General features: G+C 43.4%; 1 protein-coding gene across 9 annotated transcripts in view; it reads right to left on the bottom strand.

The window, feature by feature from the left end:
• Window positions 1-15,747, bottom strand: part of Brwd1 (bromodomain and WD repeat domain containing 1) — a 90,615-nt gene that overhangs the window by 2,191 nt on the left and 72,677 nt on the right. For 6 of the 9 annotated variants that reach the window (XM_006523114.4, XM_006523113.2, XM_017317170.2 and 3 more), the window contains 6 exons: window positions 15,541-15,708; window positions 14,441-15,289; window positions 13,558-13,935; window positions 10,684-10,851; window positions 9,581-10,429; window positions 8,155-9,075 (listed from right to left, as the gene is read on the bottom strand). In XM_006523114.4, the coding sequence (XP_006523177.1) occupies window positions 8,155-9,075; window positions 9,581-10,429; window positions 10,684-10,851; window positions 13,558-13,935; window positions 14,441-15,289; window positions 15,541-15,708 (3,333 nt within the window). Of the gene's footprint in view, window positions 1-7,268; window positions 9,076-9,580; window positions 10,430-10,683; window positions 10,852-13,557; window positions 13,936-14,440; window positions 15,290-15,540; window positions 15,709-15,747 lie in introns of those variants that run through there. The other 3 variants (XM_011246157.3, NM_145125.3, NM_001103179.1) reach the window with 3 other exon arrangements.

The following is a 15,747-nucleotide window of genomic DNA, read 5'->3' on the forward strand; positions in this document are numbered from 1 at the left end:
CTGGAGAGACAGAGGTAGGCAGATCTGAGTTTGAGACCAGCCTGCTCTACAGTTTCAGGACAGCCAGGGCTACACAGAGAAATTATGTCTAGGAAATCAAAGAGAGAAAAGGAGAGAAGAGAATCATGTGTTCCCACTTCTGAGCTTCATTTTTAATTGTACTTCAAATTACTGTGAAATATTTTGTAGCACTCTGAAGTAACTTCCCAGCACCCTAGTAAGGAAGCACTTCCTGACAATGGAGTCCAGCACCAGCATCTCCTTTATTCAAGTGGTTAAATTGCCGAGTCGGTACAAAAGGAAACTCTACTGACTCGACAAAGTTTAGCATGGCCTCAACCTTACCTTCTCTCCAACATCGCTTTACAGAGCTGGGAACCCACAACCTCAAGCTCATGGCAGACGCAGAGTCCTTCTGCCTGCCTGTGTGTGGTTAGCAGACAGAGTCCTTCTGCCTGCCTGTGTGTGGTTAGCAGACAGAGTCCTTCTGCCTGCCTGTGTGTGGTTAGCAGACAGAGTCCTTCTGCCTGCCTGTGTGTGGGTGTCTTAGCAATCCACAAGCATTGGCACCTGTACTATGGACTCACGGAAGGGTTCCTTTAAGGAAGTACATTTCTGCTGAGCTAAATATTGTGAAGGGGGTTGTCAGAACCTGAAGCTAGGCAAACAGCCCACTGAAGAGGCAGACAGGTCCCTGTCACAGATCTCAGCAATGTTCAAGGATGGCTGGAAAGCAAGAGATGTCTGCCAGACATGAAAGCTCAACTCTTGTATTTCTGCAGAAGTCTCAAAGACACAAGTTTCAAGTGCTTTGATGTATCTATCTGCTACCAGCTGGAGTTTGGGGATTTCTTAAAATCAGTCTTACAGTCATGAAGAGTCAGACATGAATGTAATAGCCACATCAATACAGAGGCTGTAGAACACCAAAGTAAAAAACACATAGGCATCTGGAGGACTTGGCAGCCTTTGTCTTTCTTACTGAGTCCCAGAAAAAGGCAACGTTTTGGTCAGCTATCATCAAGCAAGCTTGGCCTGGCTGCTTGCACATGTCACCTGACTATAAATAAATATAGTTTTGCACCAGGTGTGGTGGCGGCACATAACCTTTAATCTCAGCACTCCCATTTGGAAGGAGGAAGGCAGATCTCTCAGTTCTAAGCCAGCCTGGTCTATAGTTAGATCTAGGGCAGACAGAAATGCATAGAGAAACCAGCTCAGAAAACAGAAGGTAGCAATGGCTGCTCTTCCAGAGCCCCCAGACTGTTCCCAGCCACCTGAAAGGTCAATCTGACATCTACAAGCTCTTCCAAACAGGAGACTATTCCCTCAAAGGGTTAGGGTTATGTAACTTCCAATGTTTTTTACTAGGCTGGTCTGACGTAACTCATTAGGCTCTGTAGAAACAAAGTGCCTTGGTGTTTTTACCTTCAGAGGACTTTCTTAAAAGTAGAAACTTATAAGCTGGGGTCTCCATGAATACCAAATGCAAAAATGAACATTAAATCTATTTTGAGCAAATGCTAGGATAAAATAAGTACAATTTCAAAATATAGCAAAAGGGAAGCGGGTACCCCTCAAAGAATTCTACTAGTATCAGCCAAATAACTACATCCATGCATTGCATACTAAGAAAACTAAGTCAGCTGGTTCATGCCCAGTATTAGATAAAACCCCATCACAACTAAAATCTCTCTTCCCAAGAAAATGCTGAATTAGTAGTGGTTACTCCAGATGTGGTGGAAGAATTAGTAGTGGTTACTCCAGATGTGGTGGAAGAGCCTGTGCTGACAGTTTATCAACCTGGTAAAGACAAACTCTTAAGACATTTTACTTCCAATCAAGAAAGGGGAAAAGCTAAACTGCAGAAATGGAAAACATTTTTTAAAGTACCCTGTAAAGTAGATTTGAACTTCAATTAACTTATGCCCTAAGTAGGGAAAAGTCCAGAATACAATTTACAGGAACCCCAGGTGATGAAAGTCTCAAGTTCAAAGACAAACAAATGGGAATTCCGCAGAAACCACCGTGAGGGAGGCCGGAGGCTGCATGGGGACTCAGCACTAACCACACTGCTAAGAGCACTGCTGAGAACTCTGAGACAAACAGAGCTGGCAAGATGGCTGGCTTCGTGGGTAGAGAGAGGCGTGCTACAGAAACCTGGAGCAACCTGGGCAGCCTATGCAAATGTGGAATGGAGAACCTGCTCCACAAAGTCATCCTCTGGCCTCCACAACATGGCACGTGCGCACACATGGTAGACACACAACAAAAACGTGTTAAGCTGCCTCTCCATCGGTGTGTTAGCACTTTCAAGTTCGCATTTATAGCACTTCTGTATCCGTGTTCTAGAACGGCCTGTGGTAAGGACAAACACCGATATGGGCAGGACTGTTTTCCTTAAAATGTGACTTCCCACTCTCCAAGGACTATTCATATTCCAAGTGTACTCAGATGTTTCCCTAAGTCTAAAGACATTAGTGTGGAAGCATTTGAAAATGTTAATCTGGTCAGCATTTCTTAAGTATTTAAAACAGTGAATCAAGTGGGTACCCTACAGTTGTAAATGCCTGCTTCTCCAGCAAGTCTTTTATCAAGCTGCTACAACTACAGAGTTCTCTCATCCGCTCTTCAATAACAATAAAACTGAGCCACCAAACTCCCAACTCTTGGAAGTGTTTTTTCACCCTTCCAAAGCAGGAGCTTCCAGAAGCATCCTGTGAGCTGCCATTTCTCTATATAATGGTATATGTTCCCACTTCCTGTCTGTAGGAAGGATGCAACAGCGTGGGTTATCTTCTGCACCAGGACAAAAACTGGTCTGTGACAAATGTGAACTCATTCACCAGCTCAGTGGCTGTCCAGTGAGTGACCAGCACAACCTGGCTTCTCGTTGCCACTACATCTAAGGTAGCTGCACAGATGTGCCTCGTTCTTTGAAAATAGGCAACGGGTGACGTCGTTGCGAGTTGGTGGCAGTTATTTTCCCAGCAATGTCTCAGCATTACGAACTGTGAGCAGAATCAAGATCAGAAATAAAGGGCTTTCACTCTCCTGAAAAGCAGGCTGTTTCAAGCACAGGCTGCCCAGTCAGTTCAACTCCCAGGCAATGCTGCTGGCCACAGCTGTCTGTAGCAGAGCCACTGATCTGAGATCTGGGCGAGCTTTGAGGGGAGCATCGTGAGTATTTAAAAGACATTTTAGCTTGCTAGAAGCATGGCAGCCACTTTGTCCTCCCATGAGCCAGGAAGGCCTCGAGGTGCATCCCATGTCCTGTGGTTTGTTTTAAATATGTGGGAGAAAACTTTAAAAATCTGCCCACTAGGACTTGGATATGCCCTATACTGAGTACTGCATAGCACAAATAACAGCTCAAAATCCAAGGATCAATTTACACTTAGAAACTAAAGTAACGGCTTAGTGGTTAAGAGCACTGACTGCTCTGCTCTTCCAGTGGTCCTGAGTTCAATTCCCAGCAACCACACGGTGGCTCACAATCATCTGTAATGAGATCCAATGTCTTCCTTCATCTGCTGTGTCTGAAGACAGCCAAGTGTACTCACATACATAAATCTTTTAAAAAATAAAAAGGTCCTTTCAAGCTTTGAAACACTGATGTAAATGGACGAATGTCTAAGCTCCCTGTGTGACTGAAGGATGGAGATGGGCTGCCACAGTCCATGCAGTCCGTAACTAACCCTGTAAGCTGCCACAGACCATGTAGTCTGTGCCTGACGCTGTTAAAATTAGGAAGTTAAGGTTGACACTTGGCCAATTTAAAGGCTTTAATAAACTGCTTGTGGTAGCTCACCCTTTAATCCAGAACTGAGGAGGCAAAGGCAAACGGATTTCTGTGAGTTCCAGGCTACATATACTCTTGAAGACAACACTGTCTCAAAAATGGCTCAGCAATTAAGAGCACTGGTTGCTCTTCTAGAGGATCTAAATTCAGTTCCCAGTACCCACGACCATCTGTAATAACCCCAGTCCCAGGGGATCTGATACCTACCACTCTTCTGGTCTCTGGGCAGTACACACACACAGTGCAGACATACATGCAGGGAACAAACACATATACATAAAATAAAATGAAAATTTAAAATACAAATAAAGGCCAAAAGCCTTAATGAAAACAAACAAACAAAAAAAAACCCTAGTCTTTAACATATACTCAGGAAGTGTAGCAAGCCAACCTCTAATATACCTCAGCAGATCCTATGGAGTCTTGCCACACTCATTCACACATGTCAGTGAGAGGCAGCGAGTCTGTAGGAGCCAGGCTTTGAGGCTCTGACCAACAAAGTCATGAAGTGAAGCCTTGATCAAGAAGACACCAGGTAAGGAGGTAATTTTCCAATCAACGTGATATTAGACACAAGCTTTGCAGGTTATACAAGAGACTGTTTTGCTTTTTTTTTTTTTTTTTTTTGCTTTTTTTTTAAAATCTTTTTAATGTTGAGAATTCCCAGGTGTCCTTCAGAACACTTGTAAGAATTTAAAAATGTTAAGATGTAAGAACACATAACACAACCAACCCCAGCATCATACTCTTTACTCTCAGTCCTCCCTTAGTGACAGTAAGAGCTGTATGTGAGACTCACAACTAACCCAGTTAAGTAAGAGTGCACACTGCCTCATGTTCTCCTTGCTCTACCAGAGCTGGTTTGGTCAGTACATTACAGAACACTGGGTGGGCGGACACAGATGTAAACCTATGGTGCTGATCAGGGTCCACAGCCAAAGCTGAGGGTCTAAGCTTCAGTAGTCACTAACAGGAGGAAGGCTCTCCAAGCTCCTTTGCACTCCAGCATACTATCTACACCATGAGAAAACAGCATGGACTTGGTAATAGCTGTAAGATATCTGAAATGTGCTGGCTTAATGATCAAAACTTGAGCTGGTTACTTCGACCATTGAGGAAAAGCACAGCCTATCTCGAGCCTGTGAGTTTGTTTCTAGCAGAATCAGGACACTGGAGGGGGAGGGAAATAAAACATCCCGTGCATCTTTAATGTTCTGCATTCTGCTCCATTACAAACCTCAGATGTCTTTTGTCAGCTGACACAATTACATTCAACTCGCAGTGACGCGAGAGTAAAATCCAGGTCAATTTTTTATCACACAGTACAGTGATTTAAGAAAAAGAGCACCACAGAAACTGAGGCTGTGGTGTGAACCCATCCTTACCCCAAAAGCCACAAATGAGGGCAAAGGCATAGTGACACGTGACTGTGGGCAGTGCAGCTCTCTGGCAGTACTGTATGAACCTGTCTGTGATGTAACCCTCTAGTGGTGTTGAATGAACCTATTTATAGACCCGATGCATTGTTTTTCTAGGTCTTGAAGTGCTTTGCAAAAACATGTCTTACTCTAGGAGACCTATATCACAATTTCCAACATCACACTAACTTCAGACATTATTTGATCAGGTTTTCCACTAAAAAGAAAAGAAAAAAAAAAAGCAATGACCACCCTAGGAACTACCTGAAAATGGGATATATTTTCTTTTTATTCATAAATTACTACACATTGTGAGTATACCTTTTAAAATAAGATATAAGTGGGAAATCCTTTTAAATCTATTTTTAATCTTAATATGCTTGGTAATAGTAATCTTTCAAAGGAAGTAAAAAAAAAAAAATCAAACCTGTACTACTTCAAACTTCTTTTAAAACCCATGAATGAATAAAATCAGACTTCGGACATAGAAAACTAAAGTGGGAAACGGCTCCTTTTACAAGTACACCCTAACTACTTCAAGTGCAGCAGAAGCTACAGCACTTACTTCTGGACCAGCTCACATTCACCTTATGACTCTCTCAAAAAGACAAGGCTGACCCTAAACATTAAAGTACATCTGTGCATTAAATCCCTGCGCATTGCAAACACCGAGTGCTCAATGTAAACACTGTAACTATTGTTAATCACCCTTAATGGTACTTAGGAGTGTGTCACATAGTCAAAGTTAATGTTAGAAGTAGCACCATAACCAAAAAGGAAAAAAGGAAAGCAAAATACTTCTTCCTCACAAGCCCACACCTTGACTTCACAAGCTGAGAGCCACAGTCAACCACACAACAGGGTCACCAGGTCCACGTCTGCTCTTAAGACGGACCCTAATCTGATGAAACCAAACCATGCTTCTACACAACTGGACCAAAGGTTTAGAAAGGAGTGTTTGACTAGACAATAACCAGTTAACACTTAGTCCCAAAATGAGAACAGCTCTGTGTACAAAACCCAAACTTTTTTGTAAAAGAGTACATGTCATATATACTTGTGGATTTTGGGTGCCTTCTTGCAGATAATGATAAACATGGAGTTACAATCCTGAGGAACATAACGGGAATCAAATGCTTTTACAGTCAATAGTCAAAGACAGCTGACCCAGTCTGTGCCCCTCACATCCGTCTAGTAGGAGCTCTATGGAAAGCAGCTTGGCAGAGAATTCTCTATCCAAGAGAAACAGAGGCACCTACCAACCACAGCTGGAAACGCCCGAAACCATCTTCTCTCTTACATGAGAAGATGCCTACCACGTCAAATCAAGTCCACGAACGAGCCATGAAGACAAAGTAAGCGTACACTGGAGAGCAGCACATGCTGCCACCTCAGGAAAATGGAGACAAGAGTAGCTTGTGTATGAACCCAAGCACAACTAAGTCAAAAAGCACTCACAAGTGCACACTACAACATCCTTTTCACTCCTGGGAAGCTTTCCAAGGAGAAACTTACTGGGAAGAGCGACACCAGTAGACCACAAATAATCAGTCCATTAAAGACAAGACCCTGGCTAACAAACAGTGTCTTTAAAGCTGTGGGACTTGGGATGATGGGATGCTTCCCTTCAGACAGACCTAAGAGTCATTGTTGCTTCCACTGGGGATCACTACAACAAAGACTCACGCAGTTGTCCCAAAGAAAGGATGCTTAGGGTACACTGGGCAACAAAAGCTGCTTCCCTACACAGGTAGGATTTACAACTGCACTCTCAACTCTACAGTGTGACAAAGTGAAATCTATACAGAACTGAAATACCATTAGCCCTACGCACTCTTATTAAAGAACACTTTCCCTAAATCTAAGGCACACAAACTTCTCTACTTCAGAGTAAGATTATGGAAGAGCAAGAATTTGGTGAATCCTAATGGAAAGTAGATCTTGGACAAAAAGCAACAACTTGTCAGTAAACAATCTAAAAGAAAATACTATGACTACGTCTCAAATTAGACCTTTAAAATATGCACTCCAAACATGTAAAATAATTTACAAGCACTTTATAAATTCAAGTTTATAAACATGAAAGTCATCAGGTTTGTCTTAAAGAAAAAAAAGACAAGAATTTGGGGGGGGGGGGGGCGAGGAGTAGAAGCCATGTCAATTGAAATAACCAGATATATAAGGTAAAATGTGTTCTACTCAAGTCTCCAGGGAAAAGATAAAAAAAAAAAAGTGGTAGGTGCCTTGCCTACTAACCATGGTTACCCTTGCCATGATTATCATAATATTTTTCAAGATTCTGTAAACATAGGCCACGTGGATTTTTCTCCTACTGCACGGCAGGGGCTTAGAAACTACCACCTCTGGATAAATTCAGAAAATAACTGTGTGACACTGCTACCACAAAAGTAATGCTCACTGGTTTGGATAACCCAGTTGTCTAGTGTTGAACATGTCTCCCAACTCTTGCTATGTGTAGTCAATACTGTCAAAGTACATCTGCCCCCAAAATAAAGCATATTTTGGCACCTGTGCTGAATGCTGCTTCAAAACCAGCAAGTGCAAATAAAAGTAACAGTCATGATTTAGTCACATTCACAACTTTTCATAGAAAAATATAAATATATTCCCTGAATTGTAAGCCAGCTTTCACAGTACATTCCAGTCAGTCTACTGAGCACACTGGATCTCAAGGGCGTAAGGTGCGGTCAGTGAGCTCTAGTGCGCTCTCTATGCTTCTATCATCTTCCCCATCGTGGTATCTCACCGTTCTCCTACCCTGATTTCTCGTTTGGATTTTTGAGAGCCGGACAACTCCTTTAGCTTTTGCATAGTCCAAATCCTCCCAGTCATTGTCATCCACATTTAACCTAGGACCTTTACTCTGCCTTGGATGTCTTGCAGTTTTAGGTGAGTTGGATGAGGAGGGTTTACCTTTGCTAAGCACTCTTGCTTTCCCTTTCCTTTTCTTCTTCCTTTGGGTTTGTGTGTTATCGGTACAGTCAACATCAGAGTCAGTTACTGACCCCAAGTCTGATGCCTTGGGACTGGTGTCAGGTCCGCATCCTGAACTCCCCATTTGTCCGGGCACGTCCTCACCATCTACCTCAGGATGCATTCTCCTCCTCTTCACCCCGACCTCTGCTGAGGCCTGTAAACTGGGAGTAACTTGTGCTGTCCTACTGAGTGGGGCCTTCCCGTATGTCCTGAGCCTTCTGCCATTCCACCTTCTTAATCCATAGTTCAGTTCTTCTTCAAAGTTACTCTCTACAGTAGCTTTCTGGGTCAAAACCGACTCAGAAGGCAAGCTAGTCTCACTATCTAGGGTTTGGCTTCTGGCGTTTTCCTGAGAAAGCCCAGCAGAGGAGCTTTGGGTTTTAGGAGGTGGCCTTACGCAGACAGCGCCCATTTGCCTGCTCTGTATGCTTTTTCTTTGTTCAAAACTGGAACCCCCTCCAGAATTCAAGTCTGCACTTGCAGCCTGACTGGGATTCTCTGCACTATCTTGGTGTTCAGGCTCAGGGAGCTTGTTCCTGCAGGCAGGCTGTGCCTCAGGCACTTCACAATGTGCGTGTTTCTCCTCACTACTCAATGCAGTCTTTGCTGGGGTACAAGCAAATCGAGCAGGCTTTTTCCTTCTCCTTTTGCTTCGAGTACACACGCTCTCTAGGCTGAGGTCTTCTGCATCACTTGTGAGCTTCATTTTATCAGTAGCCACACTAGCACGCTGAGTAATCCTCGAGGGGCTGCTTCTGTCTTTGGGTGACTTCTGGGTTACCTGTAGATTACTTTCCTTGTCACTGGAACTTTTTCGGGAAACTTTTCTTCTTTGTCCATTCTCTAGTGATACAGATCCTAAAAATTAAGAGTGTTCTGTTAATATTTGATATAAGAATGTCTAAAGTAATAATTAAATGTTTAACATTTAAAGACAATTTAAATGCAGACTTCTTACCAACATAGTGAGGCTATATTAGACGGCAGGAAATAAGCTGGTCCTTAGCAGTGATTTCCCCCACTAATGACTCTCTCCCAATCCCCAATAAAGACAATGTGAACAGGCAGGCTCAAGAAAATTGTTCCAGTCACTACCATGGTGTGCCCAAGTGCTCATCTCTAATAAAATGCCCATTGCCAATATTCAAAGTAGAACCTTTCATGAATAGTCAAGGCTAAGACTGACTGTTCAGTGTCTAACAGTGAATGATAAGGCACTAAGCCTGAGAACAGAGAAGACAAACAAAAGGCTCGACCAGAAAGAACAGCTGGTCAAATGACGTCTACAGGAGGGAACAGTAGAAGGGAACCGTGGAAGAGGAGGAAGGGATAAATTAGTGTCCAAGGGAGAGCCTGAAATTACCGTTTTCATTGCTGTATGATTTCTCTCTCACTGCACCGCCGTCAGAATCCACATCAGTCTCAGATCCACGATGTGAGAGACACTGGGGGGCAAGAATGGCTTCCCTCAAGGCTTCAGAAACTGGGCTTCCTTCCACTTCAGGACCTCTCCTTTCTCCACACTTTTCCTCACAGTCTTCTGAGTCACTCAAGATCTTGGCTTTCTTACACAGATGTGTATTCTTGCATAGTACACTGCTTTCTGGTTCAGAGTCAGCTTCCTCAGAGATGCTATCTGCCCTGAGTTTCTGCCCAGATGTTGAAGGGTCCCCAGTGCTGCTGGGCCCATGATCAGATCCATGACATCTGGAATCTTCCTCAGAAGACTCTATTGGACGTGACTTGGTTTTGCATGTTGCTGCAGTGTGGGATGTGCAGCCGTTAGCATTCCAGGTCTTCCGGGTTGCTCGCAAGTCACTGTCTGACTCTGAGTCACTGATGCTGTTGTGGACAGAATGGGGACCGGATATCAACAGTGATTGGTTCTGGTCTTTCAGTTCTTCTGTCTCTGACTTAAGGCTCTGATCATCAGAGTTGTGTAGCAACTTCTTCCTGGCCACAGCTGAAGCGTTTCGATGTGGCAGCTTCCGCCCAGAGCAGGGGCTCTCTGAGCTCGAATCCTCTGCATCACTCATCAGCTTTATCTTGCTGGCAGCAACAGCAGCACACTTCCGCAGAACTTTCCGGCTACTTCCACATTTTCTATTTTTCAGATTTTCATCTGTTTCCACTGAATTGTTATCAGAATCACTTAAATAGACTCTCTTCCGAGTGGCTTTTCTACCACACCCATTTTCTAAAGAAACAGAACCTGGAAGTAAAGTAATACGATTAAAGAAGTCTTGTCTTAGTCCAGTCATGTTAAGCTACACATGCAGGCCACCCTGGCCTCTTTCCTACTACTGTCTGTCCTGCCTCGGCTTCCTAAGGTGACAACAAGCCTACAAAGTCTTCAAATAGGGTAAGTCTTCTGTAAGGATCGCCTTAAGAGACACTATCACATCTAGATGAGCCCCATTATGCCACTCAGTAAGGATCAGCCAGTGACCGCCTGCTCTCACTGACCAGCTTTCCTCCGAGCAGCTCTTGTTCTGGTCACCCCGAGGTTGCTGCCTCTCAACACACCACTGCGCAAGGAAGATTCTCGAGCTCCAGGACTCGCTTTGCTTTCCTCTGAACTGTTTGAAGCTGAAGAAGATGAAGAGGTAGCTAAGAAATCTTCCATTTCACTTCCTAAAAAAATAAAATAAAAAGATATATGGACTCCTATCTGTACCCACATAAGCAAACACTGTCTTATAACACAAATATCTGAAAATCAATGTATAACTTGTTCTTGGAGAGATGGATCAGTAAGAGAGCACCTGTTGATCTTGCAGAAGATCCAGGTTCAATCCCCACTACTCTCATGGCAGCTGCCCACAACTGCCTATAGTGGATTTGATGACCTCTGTGAGCACTAGGCATCTACATAGTACACATGAATACAGAGAAAATAAAAACACAAAGATTTATTTTCTCTAAATAGATTTATTTATTTACCATGTAAACAACGTTGTGTCAACATGTATGACTAAGGGCCAGAAGAGGGCACCAGATTTCATTATAGATGGGGTTTGAACTCAGGATCCCTAGAAGAACAGCCAGTGCTCTTAGCCTCTGAGCCATCTCTCCAGCCTCACTAAAACTTCAAAATATTAAAATCAGATTTTTAAAATGCTTTAAATGTTTACAAATTATGCTGTGAAGGTGACTTTAAATAAAAACCTTTGTATTAAAAAGTACACAACCAGTATTCCACATTAAGTCATGCTTGTATATTCAGACACTGGCCACCACATTCTGAGCTAGACTCACAAAATATCATTCATGAGTAAACCTCCATTTCAAATGCAATTTGCCCCACTAATTATTGTGCTTTCTGTGACATCAAGAAAGGCTTCCATGCTAGAAGGTACAATCATTTTGGGTCCTTCAATCTCAACAGGCAGTTTCAGATCTATAACAATTTCCTGAAAATTCAGCTGTGGTACATTGATCACACTGGGGGAGCAGTGGGGGTAGGGTGGCAGACAGTGAGAGAAAGGAACACTTTAATCAACAAGTAATTGTTTTCATTGCCATACTGGGTGGAATGAGCATCAGACAGTGTACAGAGCTGGTTTCCTATCGACTTGACACACATGTGGGAAAGGGACCTTCAATTTAGAAGTTTCCCTCCTACTAGACGGCCCTGTGGACGAGACTATGGGGAATTTTCTTAATTGATGACTGATGTGGGGTTGAGAAAGCAGGCTGAAAGAGTCACCAGATGCCAGGCAGTAAGCAGCACTCCTCTATTGGTTCCTAAATTGACCCCCATCAAAGCTGGAGAATGACCTGAATACTCCATACCAAACATACCTTTTCCTCCTACAAGCTGTTCTAGGCTGTGGTGTCTTATCACAGCAATAACCCCTAACTGAAGCACACATCTGAGGCAGAGAGGCAGAGGGGCAGAGAGGCAGAAGGATACAAGAGCTCAAGAGAGGCCACTGGTGAAAGTGTGGCCCAGCTATAATTTAAGGGACCAGCAGTAGCTATGAGTGGCTGTCATCTGATCCTGGGAAGATAGGTTCTGTGTAATGCAGAGACTTCTCTGCTGATCAGAGAATCATGAGTGGGCCCAGGCATAAAGCACTAAACCTTTTACACTGGGAATTCTGGATTTGATTTGGGCTGAACATGAAGGGACATAAGAGGAAGCCACCGTTAAGAGAGCTCAGATATTTTAGAGAGACTGGATATTTTAAGAGACTTAACTTTCAAAGTACTTGAATACTTAAAGACTATTGAGACTTCCTTAAAGTTGGGTTGTTTTACACTGTGAAATTGATATTCATATGCCATTTTAGGGACAAATTAGAAAAAAAAAACAAAAAAGCCGGGCGTGGTGGCGCATGCCTTTAATCCCAGCACTTGGGAGGCAGAGGCAGGCGGATTTCTGAGTTCAAGGCCAGCCTGGTCTACACAGTGAGTTCCAAGACAGCCAGAGCTACACAGAGAAACCCTGTCTCAAAAAACCAAAAAAAAAAAAAAAAGAAAAAAGAAAAAAAACCAAAAAGGTTCTAGTTGAACACTAATCTATCTGTGTGACAATCAAACAAGAAGTGTGCTAATTAGACACAAGCTAGAGTTACTAGAGGAGAAAGCCTTAACTGAGAGCATACTCCCACCAGACTCGCCTTATTATGACAGCAAAATAAATCCTAATACAGAAAAGGTCTCCCAGTATCCTATTCCTACAAACCTGGGGACTCTATAACTGCATCTGTAAAATCCTGTGAAGTGCACCAGCCTGACTTTTCCACTAGCCACTTTGTTCACAATCTATGGATCTGTTTCTCAATAGCATGAACAGTGCTACATGAAATATTTGATATTGCACACATGAAAAGCCATAGGTTATGATACTACATAACTTACTCTCAACACAAAACACAGTGCAATGCAGATGGAACTAGTACCCTCACTGCACAAAGCTATTCAGGACTCCATTTGTTCATAGTTATCAAAACAGCAACAGCCCAAAGAGGTGACAACATACTTCTGGGTGTCAGCTCTCAAATGACTATCTGTACTTTTATGGGATCTTTGTCCTTTAAAATATACTTTGTAGCTGGGCCGTGATGCATATGCCTTTAATCCCAGCACCTGGGACGCAGGTGGATCTCTGAGTTCAAGGCTAGCCTGATCTACAGAGCAAGTTCTAGGACAGCCAAAGACAGAAACCCTGAATCAAAAGCAAGCAAAAAATAAACAAAAATACACTTTGTGAAACACAAATCTTAGCAAATGTTAATCCTGACTAGACCTCAGTGCCAAGGCTGTTTCTAACACAACAGTACTTAGTAGTCTACAAACAAGGATGCTAAAAGATGAGTGCATTCAATTCCTCACCAAACAGCACAGAACCACTCCTGAGTACTTCAGGCCTCTGTCTTCTGACTCTTTCTAAAGATCCTGCAGAGACTGAAGAGTCCCCAGAAGTAAAGCCTGAAGAGACACCAGCACTTGTCTTGCGGGTTGGGGTACAAGCAAATCGAGCAGGCTTTTTCCTTCTCCTTTTGCTTCGAGTACACACGCTCTCTAGGCTGAGGTCTTCTGCATCGCTTGTGAGCTTCATTTTATCAGTAGCCACACTAGCACGCTGAGTAATCCTCGAGGGGCTGCTTCTGTCTTTGGGTGACTTCTGGGTTACCTGTAGATTACTTTCCTTGTCACTGGAACTTTTCCGGGAAACTTTTCTTCTTTGTCCATTCTCTAGTGATACAGATCCTAAAAATTAAGAGTGTTCTGTTAATATTTGATATAAGAATGTCTAAAGTAATAATTAAATGTTTAACATTTAAAGACAATTTAAATGCAGACTTCTTACCAACATAGTGAGGCTATATTAGACGGCAGGAAATAAGCTGGTCCTTAGCAGTGATTTCCCCCACTAATGACTCTCTCCCAATCCCCAATAAAGACAATGTGAACAGGCAGGCTCAAGAAAATTGTTCCAGTCACTACCATGGTGTGCCCAAGTGCTCATCTCTAATAAAATGCCCATTGCCAATATTCAAAGTAGAACCTTTCATGAATAGTCAAGGCTAAGACTGACTGTTCAGTGTCTAACAGTGAATGATAAGGCACTAAGCCTGAGAACAGAGAAGACAAACAAAAGGCTCGACCAGAAAGAACAGCTGGTCAAATGACGTCTACAGGAGGGAACAGTAGAAGGGAACCGTGGAAGAGGAGGAAGGGATAAATTAGTGTCCAAGGGAGAGCCTGAAATTACCGTTTTCATTGCTGTATGATTTCTCTCTCACTGCACCGCCGTCAGAATCCACATCAGTCTCAGATCCACGATGTGAGAGACACTGGGGGGCAAGAATGGCTTCCCTCAAGGCTTCAGAAACTGGGCTTCCTTCCACTTCAGGACCTCTCCTTTCTCCACACTTTTCCTCACAGTCTTCTGAGTCACTCAAGATCTTGGCTTTCTTACACAGATGTGTATTCTTGCATAGTACACTGCTTTCTGGTTCAGAGTCAGCTTCCTCAGAGATGCTATCTGCCCTGAGTTTCTGCCCAGATGTTGAAGGGTCCCCAGTGCTGCTGGGCCCATGATCAGATCCATGACATCTGGAATCTTCCTCAGAAGACTCTATTGGACGTGACTTGGTTTTGCATGTTGCTGCAGTGTGGGATGTGCAGCCGTTAGCATTCCAGGTCTTCCGGGTTGCTCGCAAGTCACTGTCTGACTCTGAGTCACTGATGCTGTTGTGGACAGAATGGGGACCGGATATCAACAGTGATTGGTTCTGGTCTTTCAGTTCTTCTGTCTCTGACTTAAGGCTCTGATCATCAGAGTTGTGTAGCAACTTCTTCCTGGCCACAGCTGAAGCGTTTCGATGTGGCAGCTTCCGCCCAGAGCAGGGGCTCTCTGAGCTCGAATCCTCTGCATCACTCATCAGCTTTATCTTGCTGGCAGCAACAGCAGCACACTTCCGCAGAACTTTCCGGCTACTTCCACATTTTCTATTTTTCAGATTTTCATCTGTTTCCACTGAATTGTTATCAGAATCACTTAAATAGACTCTCTTCCGAGTGGCTTTTCTACCACACCCATTTTCTAAAGAAACAGAACCTGGAAGTAAAGTAATACGATTAAAGAAGTCTTGTCTTAGTCCAGTCATGTTAAGCTACACATGCAGGCCACCCTGGCCTCTTTCCTACTGTCTGTCCTGCCTCGGCTTCCTAAGGTGACAACAAGCCTACAAAGTCTTCAAATAGGGTAAGTCTTCTGTAAGGATCGCCTTAAGAGACACTATCACATCTAGATGAGCCCCATTATGCCACTCAGTAAGGATCAGCCAGTGACCGCCTGCTCTCACTGACCAGCTTTCCTCCGAGCAGCTCTTGTTCTGGTCACCCCGAGGTTGCTGCCTCTCAACACACCACTGCGCAAGGAAGATTCTCGAGCTCCAGGACTCGCTTTGCTTTCCTCTGAACTGTTTGAAGCTGAAGAAGATGAAGAGGTAGCTAAGAAATCTTCCATTTCACTTCCTAAAAAAATAAAATAAAAAGATATATGGACTCCTATCT

The sequence above is a fragment of the Mus musculus genome, chromosome 16, assembly GCF_000001635.26.
Source record: "Mus musculus strain C57BL/6J chromosome 16, GRCm38.p6 C57BL/6J".
Lineage (NCBI taxonomy): Eukaryota > Metazoa > Chordata > Mammalia > Rodentia > Muridae > Mus > Mus musculus.